This window comes from Mauremys mutica, chromosome 5, assembly GCF_020497125.1.
Source record: "Mauremys mutica isolate MM-2020 ecotype Southern chromosome 5, ASM2049712v1, whole genome shotgun sequence".
NCBI classification, from domain to species: Eukaryota; Metazoa; Chordata; order Testudines; family Geoemydidae; genus Mauremys; species Mauremys mutica.
Window position 1 is genome coordinate 125318756 of NC_059076.1, and position 18434 is coordinate 125337189.

Genomic DNA, 18434 nt, shown 5'->3' on the forward strand with positions numbered 1-18434 from the left:
CAAAGACACCATATACAATAAAAAATGAAATAATGAAAGTAGCCTAAAATAGTTATGAAAACATGACTCCTTGAAGAGCTGTTTAAGAATCCTCTATGGTTAGGTAAGTCTTTTAGCATCCTGTGAGATCAGAACCAACAAAAACCTATGCGAAAAACACAGTGCCATTATATCTTTAAGGTAGAACGATAGTTTAAGACATGAATAATAAATTCAGAGTTCTTAATTTTTTGAAGCTGGGCAGCAGATGAAGATTTTATGTTGCTGTCTTATATATAAAGGGAAGTGTAACAACCTTTATGTATGCAGTACAAAATCCCTTCTGGCCAGAGGTACAGAATCACTTTACCTGTAAGAGGTTAAGAAGCTCAGATAACCTGGTTGGCACCTGACCAAAAGGACCAATAAGGAAAGAAGATACTTTCAATGAGGGGGGGGGGGAGGAAGAGAGAGAGGTTTTTTGTGTGCTCTTTGTTTGTTCCCTCTGTGGATGGGGAGAGAGACCAGGGCAGGAAAAAACATCTCCTAAAACATACCTGAAATGAGCATCTAAGATTACAAAAATTGTAAGTAAGGCAAGGAAATGTTAGATTACCTTTGGTTTTAGCTTGTGAAATTTCTCTATGCTAAGAGTGAGTTTTATTCCTGTTTTTGTAACTTTGAAGCTAAGCCTAGAGGGGAATCCTCTGTTTTAAATCTTTTTATTACCCTGTAAAGTTACCTTCCATCCTGATGTTGCAGAGATGATTCTTTTACTTTTTTCTTTATAACAAAGTTCTTCTTTTAAGAACCTGATTGATTTTCAGTGTCCTAGAAACCAAAGGGTTTGGTTTGTGCTCACATTGTAACCAACTGGTTAGTATATTATTCTCAAGCCTCCCCAGGAAAGGGGGTAAAGGGGCTTAGGGGGATATTTTGGGGAAATAGGGACTTCAAATGGTCCATTTCCTGAATTTTTGTCTAAATCACTTGGTGGTGGCAGCAATACTGTCCAAGGACAAGGAAAGGACGTGTGCCTTGGGGAAGTTTTTAACCCTAAGCTGGTAGAAATAAGGTTAGGGGGTCTTTCATGCAGGTTCCCACATCTGTACCCCAAAGTTCAGAGTGGGGAGGGAACCCTGACAGTTGTACTTTACTGAGTTGGGAGGCAAATTACGTATTAATTTGTTGCATTCTGATGTTATTTCAAAAGCAACATATCAGAAAAGACGGTTACTCACCTTTGTAACTGTTGTTCTTCGAGATGTGTTGCTCAGAGCCATTCCAATTAGGTGGGCGCACGCCGCGTGCACGTTCGTCGGAAGATTTTTACCCTAGCAACACTCAGTGGGTTGGCTGGGTCGTCCCCTGGAGTGGCGCCATTATGGCGCCGGATATATACCCCTGCCGACCCAACGGCCCCTCTGTTCCTTCTTGCCAGCTACTCCGACAGAGGGGAAGGAGGGCGGGTTTGGAATGGATATGAGCAACACATCTCGAAGAACAACAGTTACAAAGGTAACTGTCTTCTCTTCTTCGAGTGCTTGCTCATATCGATTCCAATTAGGTGATTCCCAAGCCTTACCTAGGCAGTGGGGTTGGAGTGAGATGTTGCAGAATGCAAAACTGCTGAGCCAAATGCTGCATCATCTCTGGACTGTTGAACCAATGCGTAATGTGAGGCAAAGGTGTGAATCGATGACCAGGTAGCTGTCTGACATATTTCCTGGATGGGAACATGGGCCAGGAAGGCGGCAGATGAAGCTTGAGCCCGAGTAGAATGGGCGGTGAGGTGACTAGCCGGAACGTGAGCCAAATCATAGCATGTACGGATGCAGGACGTTACCCAAGATGAAAGTCGTTGGGATGAGACCGGTAGGCCTTTCATCCGGTCTGCCACAGCTACAAAGAGCTGAGACGACCTTCGGAAGGGTTTTGTTCTCTCGATATAAAAGGCGAGAGCCCTGCAAACGTGTAGGGTGTGCAGCTGTTGTTCTCGACACGATGGGTGCGGCTTCGGGAAAAAGACTGGAAGGAAGATGTCTTGATTGACATGAAAGGCGGACACCACCTTAGGGAGGAAGGAGGGGTATGCCACAGCTGTACCTTGTCGTTATGGAACACCGTATACGGGGGGTCCGCTGTCAGGGCCCGAAGCTCAGATACTCGTCTTGCCAAAGTAATAGCGACGAGGAAGGCTGTCTTCCAGGAAAGGTACAGCAGTGAGCAGGTGACTAGTGGTTCGAAAGGAGCACCCATGAACTTGGCTAGCACCAGGTTGAGGTCCCAGGTAGCGGTCGGGCGTCTAACTTGAGGAACCTTGAAACTATGGAGTGAGAGAAGACTGATCGGCCATTTTCCCCTGGGTGGAAGGCGGAGATGGCTGCCAGATGCACCTTTATGGAAGAGACAGCTAGGCCTTGTTCTTTCAGGGACCAGAGGTAGTCCAGGACAGTAGGAACTGACACGTGCGTGGGGACTGAGTTACATTGAGCGTACCAGCAGGAGAAACGCTTCCACTTGGCCAGATATGTCATCCTAGTGGAAGGCTTCCTACTGCCCAAGAGCACCTGTTGGACAGAGGAAGAGCAACGCAACTCAGACTGGCTCAACCACGCAGCAACCATGCTGTGAGGTGAAGAGACTGCAGGTCCGGATGGTGAAGTCTGCCAAAGTCCTGTGTTATGAGATCCAGCCAGAGTGGCAGGGGGATCGGGTCTGTCGCTGAGAGGTCGAACAACATGGTGTACCAGTGCTGCCTTGACCACGCTGGAGCAATCAGGATCAGGTGGGCGCTGTCCCTGCGAAGCTTGAGTAGGACTCTGTGGACCAGCGGGAACGGTGGAAAGGCGTAGAGTAGGTGCTTCTTCCACGGGATGAGGAAAGCGTCTGATAGGGAGCCTGGGGAGCGTCCCTGGAAGGAGCAGAACACCTGGCATTTCCTGTTCTCTCGGGAGGCAAAGAGGTCTATGTGGGGAAACCCCCACTTCCGGAAAACAGAATGGATGACATCCGGCCGAATCAACCACTCGTGAGACAGGAAGGATCTGCTGAGGCGATCCACCAGAGTGTTCTGGACTCCTGGGAGAAAGGACGCTACCAAATCGATCGAGTGGGCTATGCAAAAGTCCCAGAGGTGGAAGGCTTCTTGACAAAGGAGGGAGGAGCGTTCTCCGCCCTGCTTGTTTATGTAAAACATGGCCGTTGTGTTGTCCGTGAACACTGATACACAACGGCCTTGGAGATGCTCTCGAAACACCTGGCATGCTAGACAGATCGCCCTCAGCTCCCGCACATTGATGTGTAAGGCTAGCTCTTGAGTTGACCAGAGGCCTTAAGATGAGCACCCCAACCCAGAGATGACGCATCCGTGGTTAGGGCCATCGAGGGTTGCGGTGGGTGGAATGGCATCCCTGCACAGACTAGAGTGGGGTTTAGCCACCAGGTTAGGGAGCCCAGAACCTTCGGGGGATTAGTGAGCACCGAGTCCAGGCTGTCCCTGCATGGCTGGTATACTGAAGCAAGCCAGGTTTGAAAGGGACGGAGGCGTAGCCTGGCGTGTTTGGTCACGAAGGTGCGGGAGGCCATGTGATCTACTAGGCTGAGGCAGTTGCGCACCAACATTGTTGGGAAGGTTTGAAGTCCTCGAATAATTCTCTGGGAGGGTGTCAGAGTAGACTTCTCTGTGTTGATCATCAGGCCTAGGCTCCTGAAGAGGTCTTGGATGATGCACAGGTGACGTGACACTTGTAACTGGGAGGTCCCTTGAATGAGCCAATCGTCGAGATACAGGTAGACGTGTACCCGACGACACCGGAGGGAGGCGGCGACTACGGCCATGCATTTCGTGAACACTCGCGGGGCCGTAGAAAGCCTGAATGGAAGTACGGTGAACTGAAAGTGTTGATGGTTGACCTCAAAACGGAGGTACTGTCTGTGTGGTGGGTAAATTGCGATGTGGAAATATGCGTCCTTCATATCGAGGGCGGCATACCAGTCTCCCGGATCCAGGGACGGGATAATGGTCCCCAGGGTTACCATGCGGAACTTCAACTTTATCATGAATTTGTTGAGTTCTCACAGGTCTAGGATCGGTCATAGACCTCCCTTTGCCTTGGGGATTAGGAAGTAGCGGGAATAAAACCCCTTGCCCCTCATGTCTTTTGGCACCTCCTCTATGGCTCCCATGGCTAGGAACGACTGGACCTCTTGTAAGAGGAATTGCTCCTGAGAGGGGTCCCTGAAGAGGGACGGGGAGGGAGGGTGGGAAGGTGGGGTTGAAACAAACTGGAGGTTGTATCCCAATTCCACCGTGCGCAGGACCCAGTGATTGGAAGTTAGCTGGGACCAGGCAGAGAGGAAATGGGAGAGGCGGTTGACAAATGGAGGAAAAGGATTCGGGAAAGTAACTGGTGGGCCGTCCTCTGGCGTCCCATCAAAAGTTCTGCTTGGGCCCTGCTGGTGGTTTAGGGGGGGCCTGATTTTGACACCCTTGGGGGCCAGACTGCCTCCGACGATTCCCTCTACCACGCCTTCTGCTAAAGTCCTGATGCGGCCTAGGCGTGGCGTAAGGGCGGTGTGGCCTGGGCCGGAAGGTCCTGCATTGGGTCACTGGCATGTGCATCCCCAGCGAGCACATTGTGACGCGATTGTCCTTCAGACTTTGCAATCTGGGGTCAGTCTTGTCTGAGAAAAGGCCCTGGCCTTCGAAGGGCAAGTCCTGAATAGTTTGTTGTAATTCGGGAGGAAGGCCTGAGACCTGTAGCCAGGAGATACGCCTCATCGTCACTCCTGACGCCAGAGTTCTGGCTGCAGAGTCCGCTGCATCCAGAGAGGCTTGGAGGGAGGTTCTTGACACCTTTTTACCCTCCTCAAGTAGGGCCGTAAATTCTTGACGGGACTTCTGGGGAAGAAGCTCCGTAAACTTTCCCAAGGACGTCCACTTGTTAAAGTTATACCTACTTAGGAGGGCTTGTTGGTTTGCCACCCTAAGTTGAAGGCTCCCGGCCGAGTATATTTTGCGGCCTAGGAGGTCCATGCGCCTAGCCTCCTTCGACTTAGGAGCAGGGGCTTGCTGGCCATGACGCTCCCTTTCATTCACCGACTGCACTACTAGAGAGCAAGGAGGTGGGTGAGTGTAGAGATATTCATACCCCTTTGAGGGGACCATGTATTTTCTCTCTACTCCCCTGGCTGTGGGGGGAATCGAGGCTGGGGATTGCCAAATGGTGTCCGCATTTGCCTGTATGGTGCGGATAAATGGGAGAGCCACTCTAGTAGGTACGTCAGACAAAAGGATGTCCACTACAGGGTCCTCTATTTCAGGGACCTCCTCCACCTGTAAGTTCATATTTTGAGCCACTCGTCTCAAGAGGTCTTGATGGGCCCTTAGATCAATTGGCGGAGGGCCTGAGGAGGATGTTCCTGCCACCGCCTCGTCTGGCGAGGAGGAAGAGGAGAGGCCAGGGACCAGAGGGTCCTGTGGGGGCTCCTGTTCTTGAGGAGCGACATTTGCGTCAGGTGGGATCTGGGTATCTGCAGGTGGTATCGGAGCCTCATCCGGGCCCCTGGGGGGGGGGGGAGCTTACTGTTGCCTCTGGCACCTGGTGTTCTGACAGGGCCGATCGTGGAACCACTGAAGGAGCACTTTGTGCTTGGTGGTATGCCCACGGTGTCCAGAAGGACCAGTGATGGGGTCCTTGCTCGTGGTTCTGGCTCTCGGGAAATATATGGCGGGGGACATCCGAGTCGCGCTCCTGTGGATAGGAAGCGCTACCAGCCTGTGATGACACCGATGTGTGTCTCGACGGCCACGGTGGTGCTGACAGACCCTGAGAGGGAGCCACGATTCTGGTTGTTCTTTCCCGGGGCGGTACTGGGGAGTGGTACCGGGAGCTATAACGGTACCGCAAGCGAGACCGGGACCTGCGACCGTAGCGGTGCCGGGAGGTCGACCGGGATCTTGAGTCCCTTCATCTGGAGCGATTGCGAGATGTACGGTGCCGAGAGCGGTTCCGTGAGTCGGATCGGTACCAGGAGTATCTGCCCGGAGAACGAGAGGCCGAACGGTGGCGAGAGTGCGACCGGTACCGCGATGGAGAGTGGTGCCGGGACTGCGAGCAGCGCCGGGAGCGGGATCGGCGTGATCGAGAGCGTCGGTGAGACCATGAACTTGAACGACGTCTCTCTGTTGGTCCGACAGAGGGTGGCCTTACCAGGGTCGGTTTCCCGATGGATTGGATGACCCGCACCGGCGGTGCCGGGGGTTGAGGCCGTGCAGATTCTGTCATAGCTATAAGCTCCCTTGCCATGGAGAAGGTCTCTGGTGTAGAAGGGAGAGCAAGCTCAACCACAGCATGAGCTGGGGAGCTGTCAGGCACCGGACTCAACGGCCCTTGTGGGACCGGAATCAACGGTGCCGCGCTTGGCGGTGCCACAGTCGGCGGTGCCGTGGCAGATGACGGTGCCAGGCGATCCGTCTTCAATGAGCGCTCCTTCTGTGGAGCTGAAGCAGCTGGAGCCGTATGTTGCTTCCTGGGTCTCGGGGACAGGGAGTGGTGCCGAGCAGATGTCGATGCCGGTAAGGGTCGGTGCCGGGGCTCCTTCTCGGTACCGGAGTGGTCCGGAACCGAAGGGGCGCTCCTTACAGATGCAGCCTGTTGAGCGCTCGGTACCGACGGTGCAGGACTAAGTGCCGACTCCATGAGGAGCTGTTTCAATCGAAAGTCCCGCTCCTTCTTCGTCCTTGGTTTTAATGATTTGCAGATGCGGCACTTATCGGGAAGGTGGATCTCCCCTAGGCACTTGAGGCAGGAGTCGTGGGGGTCCCCTATTAGCATCGGCTTTTGGCACGCCGAGCACGTTTTGAATCCCGGTGACTTGGGCATGAGCCCGCACTGGTCTGGAGGAAAGGGGCTAATCTCCGATCCCCCCTTAGGGCTGGTCCACACTAAGAAGCGGGGTCGAACTAGGGTACGCAAATTCAGCTACGTGAATAGCGTAGCTGAATTCGAAGTACCCTAGTTCGAACTACTCACCCGTCCAGACGCCGCGGAATCGAAGTCCGCGGCTCCAAGGTCGACTGCGCCACCGCCTTTTGCAGTGGTGGGTTACCGGAGTCGACCGCGGTGCTTCCGGAGTTCGAACTATCGTGTCCAGATTAGACGCGATAGTTCGAACTCCGAGAAGTCGAACTCACCGCGTCGACCCGGCTCATAAGTGTAGACTAGCCCTTAAACTATATACACGAACTATATAATACAACTAATATTAACTATAACTATAAGAACTCGAACTATAAACACAATTAACAGCAAAGAACTACGAGTAAGCTAGGGACGTGGAGATCAGCAAAGCCGTGCTCCACAGTTCCAACGACCGTCACGGGCGGTAAGAAGGAACTGAGGGGCCATTGGGTCGGCAGGGGTATATATTCGGCGCCTTAACGGCGCCACTCCAGGGGGCGACCCAGCCGACTCACCGAGTGTTGCTAGGGTAAAAATCTTCCGATGAACGTGCACGTGGCGCACACACACCTAATTGGAATCGATATGAGCAAGCACTCGAAGAAGAAAAGGAAGTATTTAAATTACTTTATTAAAACTTCATCCTTGTAATTTAGGGCCAGTTTATATTGCGTGTGTGTAATTATTCTGACTGTGTGTGTGTGTAAATCTAGTAACTTAGTCAGCAAATGGCTAGTTACAGGCTTGACTGGTCATTTGCATACAGTTATCACATCTGCATGCATGCACATTTTGGGCATGCAAATGTATGGATATTTTTGAAAAACTGACCCTAACAACCTCAGGCTGTTGGCTACATCAAGGGTCAATTACAAATTTCCAGTATTGATATTTAAAACTATGTAATGATGTGTTAGTTTTTTACCCCTTTATTGAATCAAGTAACTGGATGGTTATAGCTTAATCTTCATTAGGTGATGAGCTACTTCTTTGATAGTAACTAAATCCTACAGGACAAAGTAAGAGCGTCTGCAGAGACACAGCGAACTGTACTATGTATAGTGAAGATGACTGGAAATGAGCAATATGCAGACAGTACTTCTAGGAAAGAGCTTCTACAAAAGAGCATGGTGTTCTTGGGTGTCTTTCTGCAGATCCCTGCTACAAACAAACAAACAAAATGGCTGAAAACTCAGATTAGAAGACCAAAAAACCTGACCTACCCTGCCAGTTAAAATTCCTCCCTCTCCCTTCAAGAAACCTGTTACATTTTTAATTCAGTCTTACTATATCTAACAAATGTATACATTTTCCCCCATGCCTTTATCTTTGCTGTGCTTTGCTGCAGGCAACTAAGTGCAAATGACAAAAATCTTCAATAGACATTTCCAGAAATGCTTATCACCTCATTTCTGAGTGTTGAATAAAGCAAACATCCACAGAGTGAAAAGAATTTTGAGTGTACGAGACTACAAATCAAAGCATAATTAGTAGGCCAGAAGGCTTGACCTATCATCTTCCATACTGTTTTTCTTAGGAAAGAAAATCAAAAGTGTATTAAAATTATAATTACATTCAAATAAGAAAAATTGTAGAATACCGTACCTTATCAATAGTGAGCATATAGAAGTGAGTGATGTCATTTTCATGTGCATATTTGATTCTTGCCCTACACTCCTCTTCATCGATTAGTTCACCAACATATTCATTCACAAACTCTCCCTGAAGGATAGAAGAATGTCACTAGTAAAGAACACACCAAGCCCACCAACAGTGTCACAAGCTACCGGTGCTTCATTAGGATGGAATGAAGAGTTCTCATTTTATTTTGATGTTCACTATTGAGCAAATAAATTCCTTTCAGAGACAAAGATTCGTACGTTTTTCTTTTAGGTGCAACATAAAATGTCCCCCAAAATAATTATGGAATATTAATTCCTGTTATCAGGAACTGAGAAGTGTCACGATTCCTACCTTTTTTATGTCCCTCTTAGCGACCAGACCCCACCCTTTGCCATTGGTTTTGATGATCTTTGTCTCAGGGTAATGACGTTTGGTAAAGCACTGATTTTGGCAGCGTTCTCCAGCTGGACAAACTTGTGGATGACATTCATACATTAGCATTCGGTTTAGACACTCAGAATCAAAACCACAAGGGTTTTCATCTGAGGGTTTGCAGTTGCACTTGGGAATCTCAGAAATGTCAGCAGTATAAATCTGAACTTTACCACAAGGTTTGTTCACCTGAATAAAACAAAAATAGTTCAAATATTATTTTAAAACACTTGTTAGAATTAAAAAAAACAACAAAACAACATTTATAGGTTAATATATATTCAAGTATAAGAGAGTTTATCCAGTACAAGCTCTCCTCCCCATCTTACAACCCATTCCATGCACTCCATCATCAGTCTTGGACTTAGTCATCTCTCTGTCCCATTTCATCCTAGCTACTGACCTCTCTCACTCCCTCTCTTCCATTCCCTTACACTTATATTCAAACATGCTCTTATACTCCTGACCCTATTTATTTATCCAAATTCTTCTCCATCTCTCCCTTCTCAAATGCCTCTGAGCTCTTTGACCGTGCTATCTAGAAACACCCTCACATAATCCAGATTTCACTCTTCACTCCATTGAAACTGTTTTTCTTCTTAGATAGCATCTCCATTTCTGGAGGTTTGCAACCAGGGTAGCACATTCTGTATTATCCTCTGCTAATGTCTTTGTGAATGAACAGTCCTTTTGATACACCCAGGATACCACATCGTCCATCCAAGATCATCTTTTTCTGCCTCATGCTTCTTCTGCCATCACAACATTCCCTTCCAGTGCCCATAAAACATACATCAACCCCTAAACATCCTAAAATGTGCTCTTCTAATAGTCTCTCTCTTTTCATAAGATCACTGACCAGCATTTGCTCAGTTCCAATCATCTCCAGTACTTTTTCACAGATTATGCAGTCTAGCCATGATATTTTCAGAATTATTTTACAACACCGTAATTCAAAGGATTGTAGTTTTTTAAATTATCTATTGTTTAAATGCCCATGTTTCACAGCTGTGATTTAACACAGGTCAAATATAAGTTTTTAAGAGAGATGGCATTTAGTCTTCAGACTTATGTCCCTTCTCATCAGATGTTTGTTCTTCCAGAATGTCTTACTGTTCTGGTGCTGACTTCAGAATCCATATTTTCATCTTTTGATATGATGATTCCTAAATTGGAATAATTTTTCACTTGCTGTACAGCTGCGTCATTCACTGGAAATTGTGCACATTTCCCCAGGATCCATAGTTTTTGCTTTGTCCACATTCAACTCTACACCGTATTCATATATAATCTTCACTAACTTCATCAATCAGCCAAAAGCACTTTCATCTGCACAGCAAATGCTATTCACCCATTTTCGATTCATCTTAATACCTTCTTGTGTTTCTTTGATTAATTTAATCAAACACTCACAATAAATGTTGAATAAAGTCAGTGACATTATACAACATTTTCTCCTCTTGAGCTCTAACATTTTTATTTTTTTTATCTCACATTATAATCACCTTCTGATTCCAGTATAATTGTTTTATTATTCGGTATTCATATCCATCAATCCAACAGATCTTTAATATGTTGAGCAATTTGTAATTGTAGATTCTATCTGATGCTTTTTGTAAGTCAATAAAACACAATATACAATTTTCCTCATCAACTGATCTTTCTAATAAGAGCTTCAAGTTCATAATGGCGTTTATTGTGATCTCTCCTTATTTGACACTATTATTGTTCGCTTATTTCTTTACCAATCTTTTCTTGAATTTGGTCTTTAACAACTCACAAAAGTATTTTAGAAGCATGCAATGCTAGGCTGATTGTTCTGTAGTCTTTACAATCCACAGTGTTGGTCTTTTTTGGGATTTGTACACAGTGAGATTGTAAAAAGTCTTCTGGCAATTCTCCTGTCACAAACATATTCTTCATTACCTCGACAGGACTTTCAAGCCTTTATCCCCTATGCTTTTAAAAATTCAGTTGGTATTCCATTCTAACCTAGCACTTTTCCATTCAGAAGTCTTTTTATTTACGCCATGAATTCATCATTGGCAGGCTTACTTGATTCACATCTACAATTGAGGTTTTTCAGGCCTATCATCACTATAGAGTTCCTTGACATATTTTGCCATCTCTTGTTCTTGTCTTTAGGATCTGTCATTTTTGTCCTTAAGGATCGTATTGGTCACCTTTCTTTCTTCTGTCATTGTGTTACTTACCTTTATTGTTTTCTCTAAGGTCATAAACTTGGTCACAAGGAGTGAGATAAAAGTACCTCTTTTCTCTGTGCATTTCCTTAATCCATCTTTGCTCCTCAGAGATGATCATTCTCTCCCCAGGTTTCTGTGACTGTATATTCTTCTGCTTTTCTTCCTACTTTTCCATCCAATCTTTCAATGTCTTCTCTTCAATTACTAGTTAGCAACCCCAATTCTGTTTTCAGATGCCTACTTTAAACATTCCAGACCCTTTCAATTCTGTTTTTGAGCAAGCACAACTGCTCCCACAGCTTCCTAATTTACATGCTGATTTCCCTCAAATCTGCATCTCTCCAGTGACCTCTTCCTGTGTTCAATTTTTTTCTAGATGTCCTGCTATCATCTCAAATTTCACATGATGAAAAGAGGCTTATTCCTCCTCCTAACCTCTCCTCTCATTCCCTCCTCTTAATTGTAGGCACTGCCATCTTCCTCTCAGCTACTCAGGATTGTAACTTCAGTGTCAGACTCATCTTCCCCCACCTTCATGGCTCTTCTTAAATCCTGCATCTTTCTCCTCTCCATGATTTTGAAAAGTCAGCTCTTTTGAATTTATCACCAAGATCCTTCTCCAAGTCCTGATGGTTATCTCTTGCCTCAACTGCAACCTTCTCCTTTGTGGTCTCCCCCATCTCACATTGCCCATCTACTCTAAACAAAACACTGCTGCTCACATCAACATTTCAATATTATTCTCCCCAAAGACAGATCAAATTATTTTTTTCATTCTCCAAAGATATCTGCACCACTGGTCCAAACATTGGACCTTCATTGAGTTTATCATGAACTGTGTCCAATTTAGACTAGATTCCCTAGGCCAGAGCACATTGCTGGAGAGCAAATATTGAGAAATGCATTTTTTAAAAGTCGTATTACGTTCAACATCCATACATTTCAAAATAAATTCTGCAACTTAAAATTTGTCCACCTTTTTCTCCTCCACAGCAGATTTCCTCAAACCTTACCTTTATGTGTTTGTATGGTGGAGGTTTACGTTCATTTTCTTGGGTTTCTTTGGCTTCTCGCTGAAGTTTTATTTCTCGAAATCGAGATTCAGCTTCTTGCAAGGCTAAAAAACAGTTATATCATTAGAACTTGTAGACAGACTATTATTTCCTGTAACCCACCATGCCCCTCCCCATTTTTTATTTAGTTAATCCCATAGTATCTTCTACCTCCCCTTCTAGACGCTTTAATCCCCTTCTATAGAAACAAATCTAAGTATCTGTATATAAACTCCTCTCTATAGGTAAGGATATTATAAGAATTGCTAAAATAGTAAGAAATAAAAACAACTGCATTACTTCAGTGACATCCTGGGAATGTTGTGTAGCAAGGTAAAAACCTGAGTAGTCTCTTGCTTCCTAAGCGGGGGATGGGGAGATGCTTCAATAAGAATAGGGTTGTTTTGTCTCTTTATGCAGCCACAACGTACAATCCAATTTAAAAGATAAAGATATCCATTCTGGAAGAGGCTCCATCCCAAGAAGAAGAAATAGTATGATTTTAAATCCAAAGTGGAATATGTTAGAGTTAAACAGCTGAGATCCTCAAGATCCAGTCTGGATTGATTTTGAGCAGTTAGATCCATGAGAATTTTACATGATTAATCAGTGTATGGTATCTGGGACAAGGAATTTATTGTAGTACTTGTAAAATTCTGGTTTAGCTTTGTGGTGCTAGCAGACGTGCCATGGCACCAGGCCTCAATCAACACTGACAAATGCATAGCTGGAAACCAGTCTGGGTAATATTGTCAAAATAGATATCAGAGTAATAAGAATGTGTTTAGTGTTTAGATTTTATGTTTGTAGGATGCAGCATATATTAGTTTCACTTATCTGGACCCAATGTTATAGAGCAATAGCAAATGTTTGCATTATAAATCTCCATAATTGTGTAACTCACCAAACAGGAAAGAAGCATTAACTAGTGTAAAGTTCTGGGGCTGCAGACAAGAAGGTCCATAGAAATCAAATGAGCCATTGTGTAACATACAAGGACGAAGACTATGTCAATTGCCCTCCCCCTCACATGAAGATGAGACAGGCTCAGATGCTTGTATTCTGTTAGTCTGAACTCTGTGGGAGGGGAATAAAAATGCCTGACCAGAAGAAACCTGTGATGATATGCTGCTTGAACTCTGAGGGGGCAAGGATTTCTAAGCACAAGCAAGAAGTCCCAAACTATTTAGCTTGCGTTAGCCCTAAAGGACATATAAAGCATGTATATTATAGCAGCTGCTATCAACTTTTGGAACCTGAGACTGTATTTTATTTGTGTGTGTATATCTTTACCTGTCATGAGCCACTCCAGATGGCGTGACAAGCTTATGCTGGCATTTATTATAAATGACACAATTTACTTTGTACCCAAGACTGTATCTTCTCCACCCAACCAGTTTGAACTGTTTTTCACAGAATGCATTCTTGTCCCTTCAAAAGCTAACATACATACATATTTACACAGATGACTAATATGCAAAGACTGCTGAAACAATTTTATTTACACTGCAAGTGAAGAAAAATGGAGTTTACTTACCTGTAATGGGAGGCTGAGATGTATGGTTTTCCCATCTGTACTCCACTGAGGGTACACATACACCATGTGACTGAGTCCATACATTTTTACTAAGCCGTGTTCGTTGGTCCACACGCAAGTAGTAGTTCTCTTTGTGCTCCAAACAGAGTATAATTAGACAATGCAGACTGACATCTCCACTTCCTTTTCTTACTGCAAATCTGGCTATCGCATGGAATGGAATGCAGATAGGGACCACACATCTCGAAGAACCTCCAGTTACAAGTAACTAACCACCACAATAGGAGGATGAAAAGTGCTGATTGCTGCCAGATTGACCCATAGAGAACTGATAAAGAGACCTGATGTCTTAAGGGTCAATCAGTAAATTAGGATAGCAGGGAACTCTGGAAACAGCTGATGTTGTCGTGACCAAGAGGAGAAATGCTTCCCATCTGGCTGAATAACATTTCCTGGCAGATTCCTTCCTATCTGATTGACGATGGATTGAACTACTATTGAACATGAATGCTGTACATCTGATGTCCATCCAAATACCATACCTTGAGCTGAAGATCTCGTTACGAAAGGAATCGTCAATCTCCCATTCGAGGTCTGTTGAAAAATGTCTGCTGAGACTGAGGGAATTCTGCGCACCTTACCTTATTGGTATGCTGGTGAGTTATGTAATATCTGACTAACTAATTCCAGAGGTCAACTGTCTATACACAGGGGGAGGTATCTTGTTCCCCTGCTTGATTACACAGAAGACAGTTATCATGTTGTCCAACATCATCTGGCTATGACGAGATCAGATGAGTGGAAGGAATGCATTGTACGCCCAGTGGACCACCCTTATTTCCAGCAAATTGAACCTGTTGCAGAGGAAAGGAGGGGTCTGGCCCATCCTACTCTCCATGTTGCCACCACAACCCTCACCAGGAAAAGCGGCATAAAGGAAAAAAAGAAGCTTCTCACATGTGGATTCATATGGGAGTTTATGAAGTCTGTCTTTACAGTCTGCAAATTTGACATAATTTAGGAGTTCGTATTTTGTTATCACCACCTGGTAGTTAGCAACTCTGAACTGGAGACTAGCCAAAGAGAATACTTTCCTACCCAGAAGGCTGAGGCATTTAGTGCCCTTGTCCAATGGAGTAGTTTTGGAGTACTGCATCCTGGACCTTTCTGTAGCCACCTGCACCACTAAGGAGCAGGGCACCAGATGAATGAATAAAAACTCTGCCCCCACCCCTAGATGGCACAAAATATTGTTTCCAGGCTCTCTTCAGGGAATGAGACAAGAGGCAGGGGTGTGGCATACTGATCTGGTGGGTTCCAAAATGGCTTGGATAACTGGAAGGGCCAATCTCGAAGGGCCAGATTATGTCCAGTAGGGCCTATTGTGTGTCCTGGACCTTTGCAACAACTTCTGGTACTGCTTGTGCTCATTGGGTGGAGAGGGAGATGATGATGCAATCACCTCATCCAGAGAGGAGGACAACATAACCATCAGAACTGTTGGGTACAGCTCAACTACCTTGTCTGCAAATTCTGATGGAGCCAGTTGGCATCAGTTGGGAAAGGAGGGTCGGTGGGCTTCCTGCACAGATCCAGGGTGCCTGCTGTATGGATCCCACAAGCTTCAGTAAGACCAAAAATCTCAATTAGAGGGGGAGGTCTCAAGGCATTGGGTACCAGCAGTCCCTTGTGTAGCCATATTTGGAATGAAGCAGATAGTTCTAAAAGCATCCTTGGCCTCCGACTAGGCTTGTTTCTCTTGGGGGAGAAACCCCATCTGGAGTATCAGATTTTTCTTGATGAAATGATGCCGATGGTACCAGTGGGAGGATGTTCTAGGTTGTGGTCGCAGGAAGGCAGGATACTCTTCCCCTCAAGATGGTTTTTCCCAGGTGTAGGGATATCTCTAAGAAGAGCTGGGCCCAATACTAGGGGAGACTGTGTGCCAGACAAGGTGAATATCTCCTCCAGCAAGGTAAAGGCTTCGGTCCCTCCCTGGTATTTTGGGGCTCCTAAGAAAGGTACCAGAGGATCAGATCATAAGAAGGTCTAATGTTAGGGGAAACCTCATGGAGAACATCAGAGCCACTGGATGGGGTCCCAGCATCAAACTTCAGATGGAATCATTAGGTACCACTCATTAGGTTATGGGGTGGAGTTGGAGCTAGTATCGTTGAATCCTTCTTCCTTCACATCTTTCTTTCTTGGCCAGAAGGTTTATATAAAACTAATTCTTTAGGACCCATTTCTGAGAACTTGCCTGACTTTGAGCAACATGGGGAAGAATCCTTTCTATTAGAGGCAGATATGTACCTGCCTATGTTCACATCCCCTACTCAGCTGTGAGAGTTTCTTAGGCTTCATAATTTTTGCCTTGACGCCAGACCTTGTGTCCGGAGGGCACTGCTTACTGTCTGAGGCTGTTGTATGAGGGGGTCTCCTTGGCCTGAATCTAAATGGGGTTTCATGGCCTACTCCTTGTGGTACTTTTGCAGATGGAGTTCTCATAAGGAGCAGCAGATACTGCACTTGGTGGCAATATGGGCCTCCCCACGCAATAAAGGCAGAGCTGGTGATCATCACTGAAGAAGATGGAACAGGAGCAGGGGAGACAATTCTTGAACCCCAGAACTCTTGGCATAGTCCCTCTTTACAGGGAGAAGCTCCCTGGGACAGGGAGACAAACTACGCTAACTACGAAAACACTAAAAAACTAAACTATTAAAAGCTATTTACAAATTGCATTCATAGGTTCACAGTATAGGAAGATTAAAGCAAACATGGAGGACTCCAACTCAGGCCATGTGGCAATAAGAAAAGGAACTGCACAGGCATTGGTCTGCACTGCCGTTTACACTCTTGACTTTGAGCACTAGGAGAACAACTGTGCATGTGGAGACCAATGAACACTACTTGCTAAAAACATCCAGACGCAGGAGCATGTGTACCCATGTGCGCAATACATGTAGGAACCATCACTTGAAGAACGATCAGATTCACAGATTAACTGCCAATGTAAAATGACCTTGCATGAGTGAAGTAAATAGTGTTTATTCTAACTTCATAATTATCAGCTTTAAACCTCTGTTGTATTTCAATGTTGCAGCATTCTGCTATACACCCATCCTTGTCAAGTACAACATACAGAAAAAAGAGGTACCGTGGTTAAAACTCTCCTTATTCAGAGGGTGTCAATATATTTAAAGTTTTGTGGATGGTCATTTACGCTTAATGCTTGCCTGTCAGAAAAGCAAAATTGTCAATGCACTGCTTAGGTTATACTCTGCTAGACGTCTCAGAAACAAAGCTTTTAATTCAGAGTAATAATAGTAACTAAAGTGTTCTGAACAATTCTCCTGTTGTATATTGTGACATGAGATACTACATAAGCAGACCTGGGCTCAGTGTCCTGTCTAAAGAAAGCAAAGCATACATTCCACAAGATTAATTTTTATTTGATTAAAGCTCTATACCAGTTTTGAAGACTTTCCCAATTCCTTTAATTCCTTGGTATCTACTTCCTCTGTCTCCCTCCATATATGGAAACACACGAGCTTGATGTGTCCAATAATAATCCTTAGAACCAAAGAAAAATACTGGAAATTCTCCAATTTCATGCTTCATTTTCTGGATATTTGGGGGAACATTTTTTGGATGGCAAACTTCTGCAGGCCACCATCTATCACAGAAGTACAAATAAAAAAAAGTGACAGCATTTTAGTCAAGTCTTCCTCCAAAAGACAATTTAGCAACAGTAGTTTAACAGTAAACAATTACTACTTAATGTACTGTGAATAGGGTGTCACGTAGAACAAGATTTAAGGGAGCAAGTCACTAGACAACAAAACACAATAGAGCAGTTTTAAACCTAACCAAAAAATATAAAATAAAGGGACCTTGCTCTGAGTGCAATGGCATTTTAAACACTGAATCTAATTAATTTTCAAATTTCAAGGGATGTTCTAGGTATCAATGGGCAGAACCTTATTGATTTTGACAAAAGTCAAAACCCAGCAAGGAGAAACTAGGGGACACATAGCTGCTCACATCTGAGTAACAAAACCAACAGCTTTAACCAGGTCTTTAATTGTCTATAGATCAAAGAACTGGTTGATGGTTCCATTAATACCTTCCAGCAGAACACACTGCCCCTCAAACTCAGCTCTGCTCATTATTCCAATGGAGTTTAAAATGCAGACACACTGAAAGACTTCTCTCCCAAACTGAAGTTTATAATTCAGCCAGCTACAGATTATATAATCTTAACAATACATATTTACATATGTCTCAAATAGAGGGGGACATGAAAGCAGCACACCAAGAGGAGGTTACTAACCTGTAACTGAAGGTTCTTTGAGATGTGTGGTCCCTATCTATATTCCACTGACGGTTATACTCATGTGCCGTACATCAAGCCAGAGCTTTTTAAAGTAGTAGGGTCTCTTGGTCTGCACATGCACTTAGCTCTGCCTCATGGTTTGGACAGAGGCAATAAAGGGTGAGGCGGACCGACTGCATCCTCAATTCCTTCACTGCAAATCGTGCAGCAGAGGGTAAGGAGTGAAAGACTGGAATGCAGATAGGGACCACACACCTTGAAGATCCTCCAGTTACGGGTAAGTAACTTCTTCGAGTGATTGTC

The 18434-nt window shown here is 45.1% G+C and overlaps 1 protein-coding gene across 4 annotated transcripts in view; it reads right to left on the reverse strand.

The window, feature by feature from the left end:
• NSD2 (nuclear receptor binding SET domain protein 2) overlaps positions 1-18434 on the reverse strand; it is a 175762-nt gene that overhangs the window by 19822 nt on the left and 137506 nt on the right. For 3 of the 4 annotated variants that reach the window (XM_045019541.1, XM_045019540.1, XM_045019542.1), the window contains exons 16-19: positions 17266-17471; positions 12217-12320; positions 8919-9188; positions 8550-8666 (exon numbers count right to left, since the gene is read on the reverse strand). In XM_045019541.1, coding sequence (XP_044875476.1) covers positions 8550-8666; positions 8919-9188; positions 12217-12320; positions 17266-17471 — 697 coding nt within the window. Of the gene's footprint in view, positions 1-7943; positions 8106-8549; positions 8667-8918; positions 9189-12216; positions 12321-17265; positions 17472-18434 lie in introns of those variants that run through there. The other variant, XM_045019543.1, reaches the window with a different exon arrangement.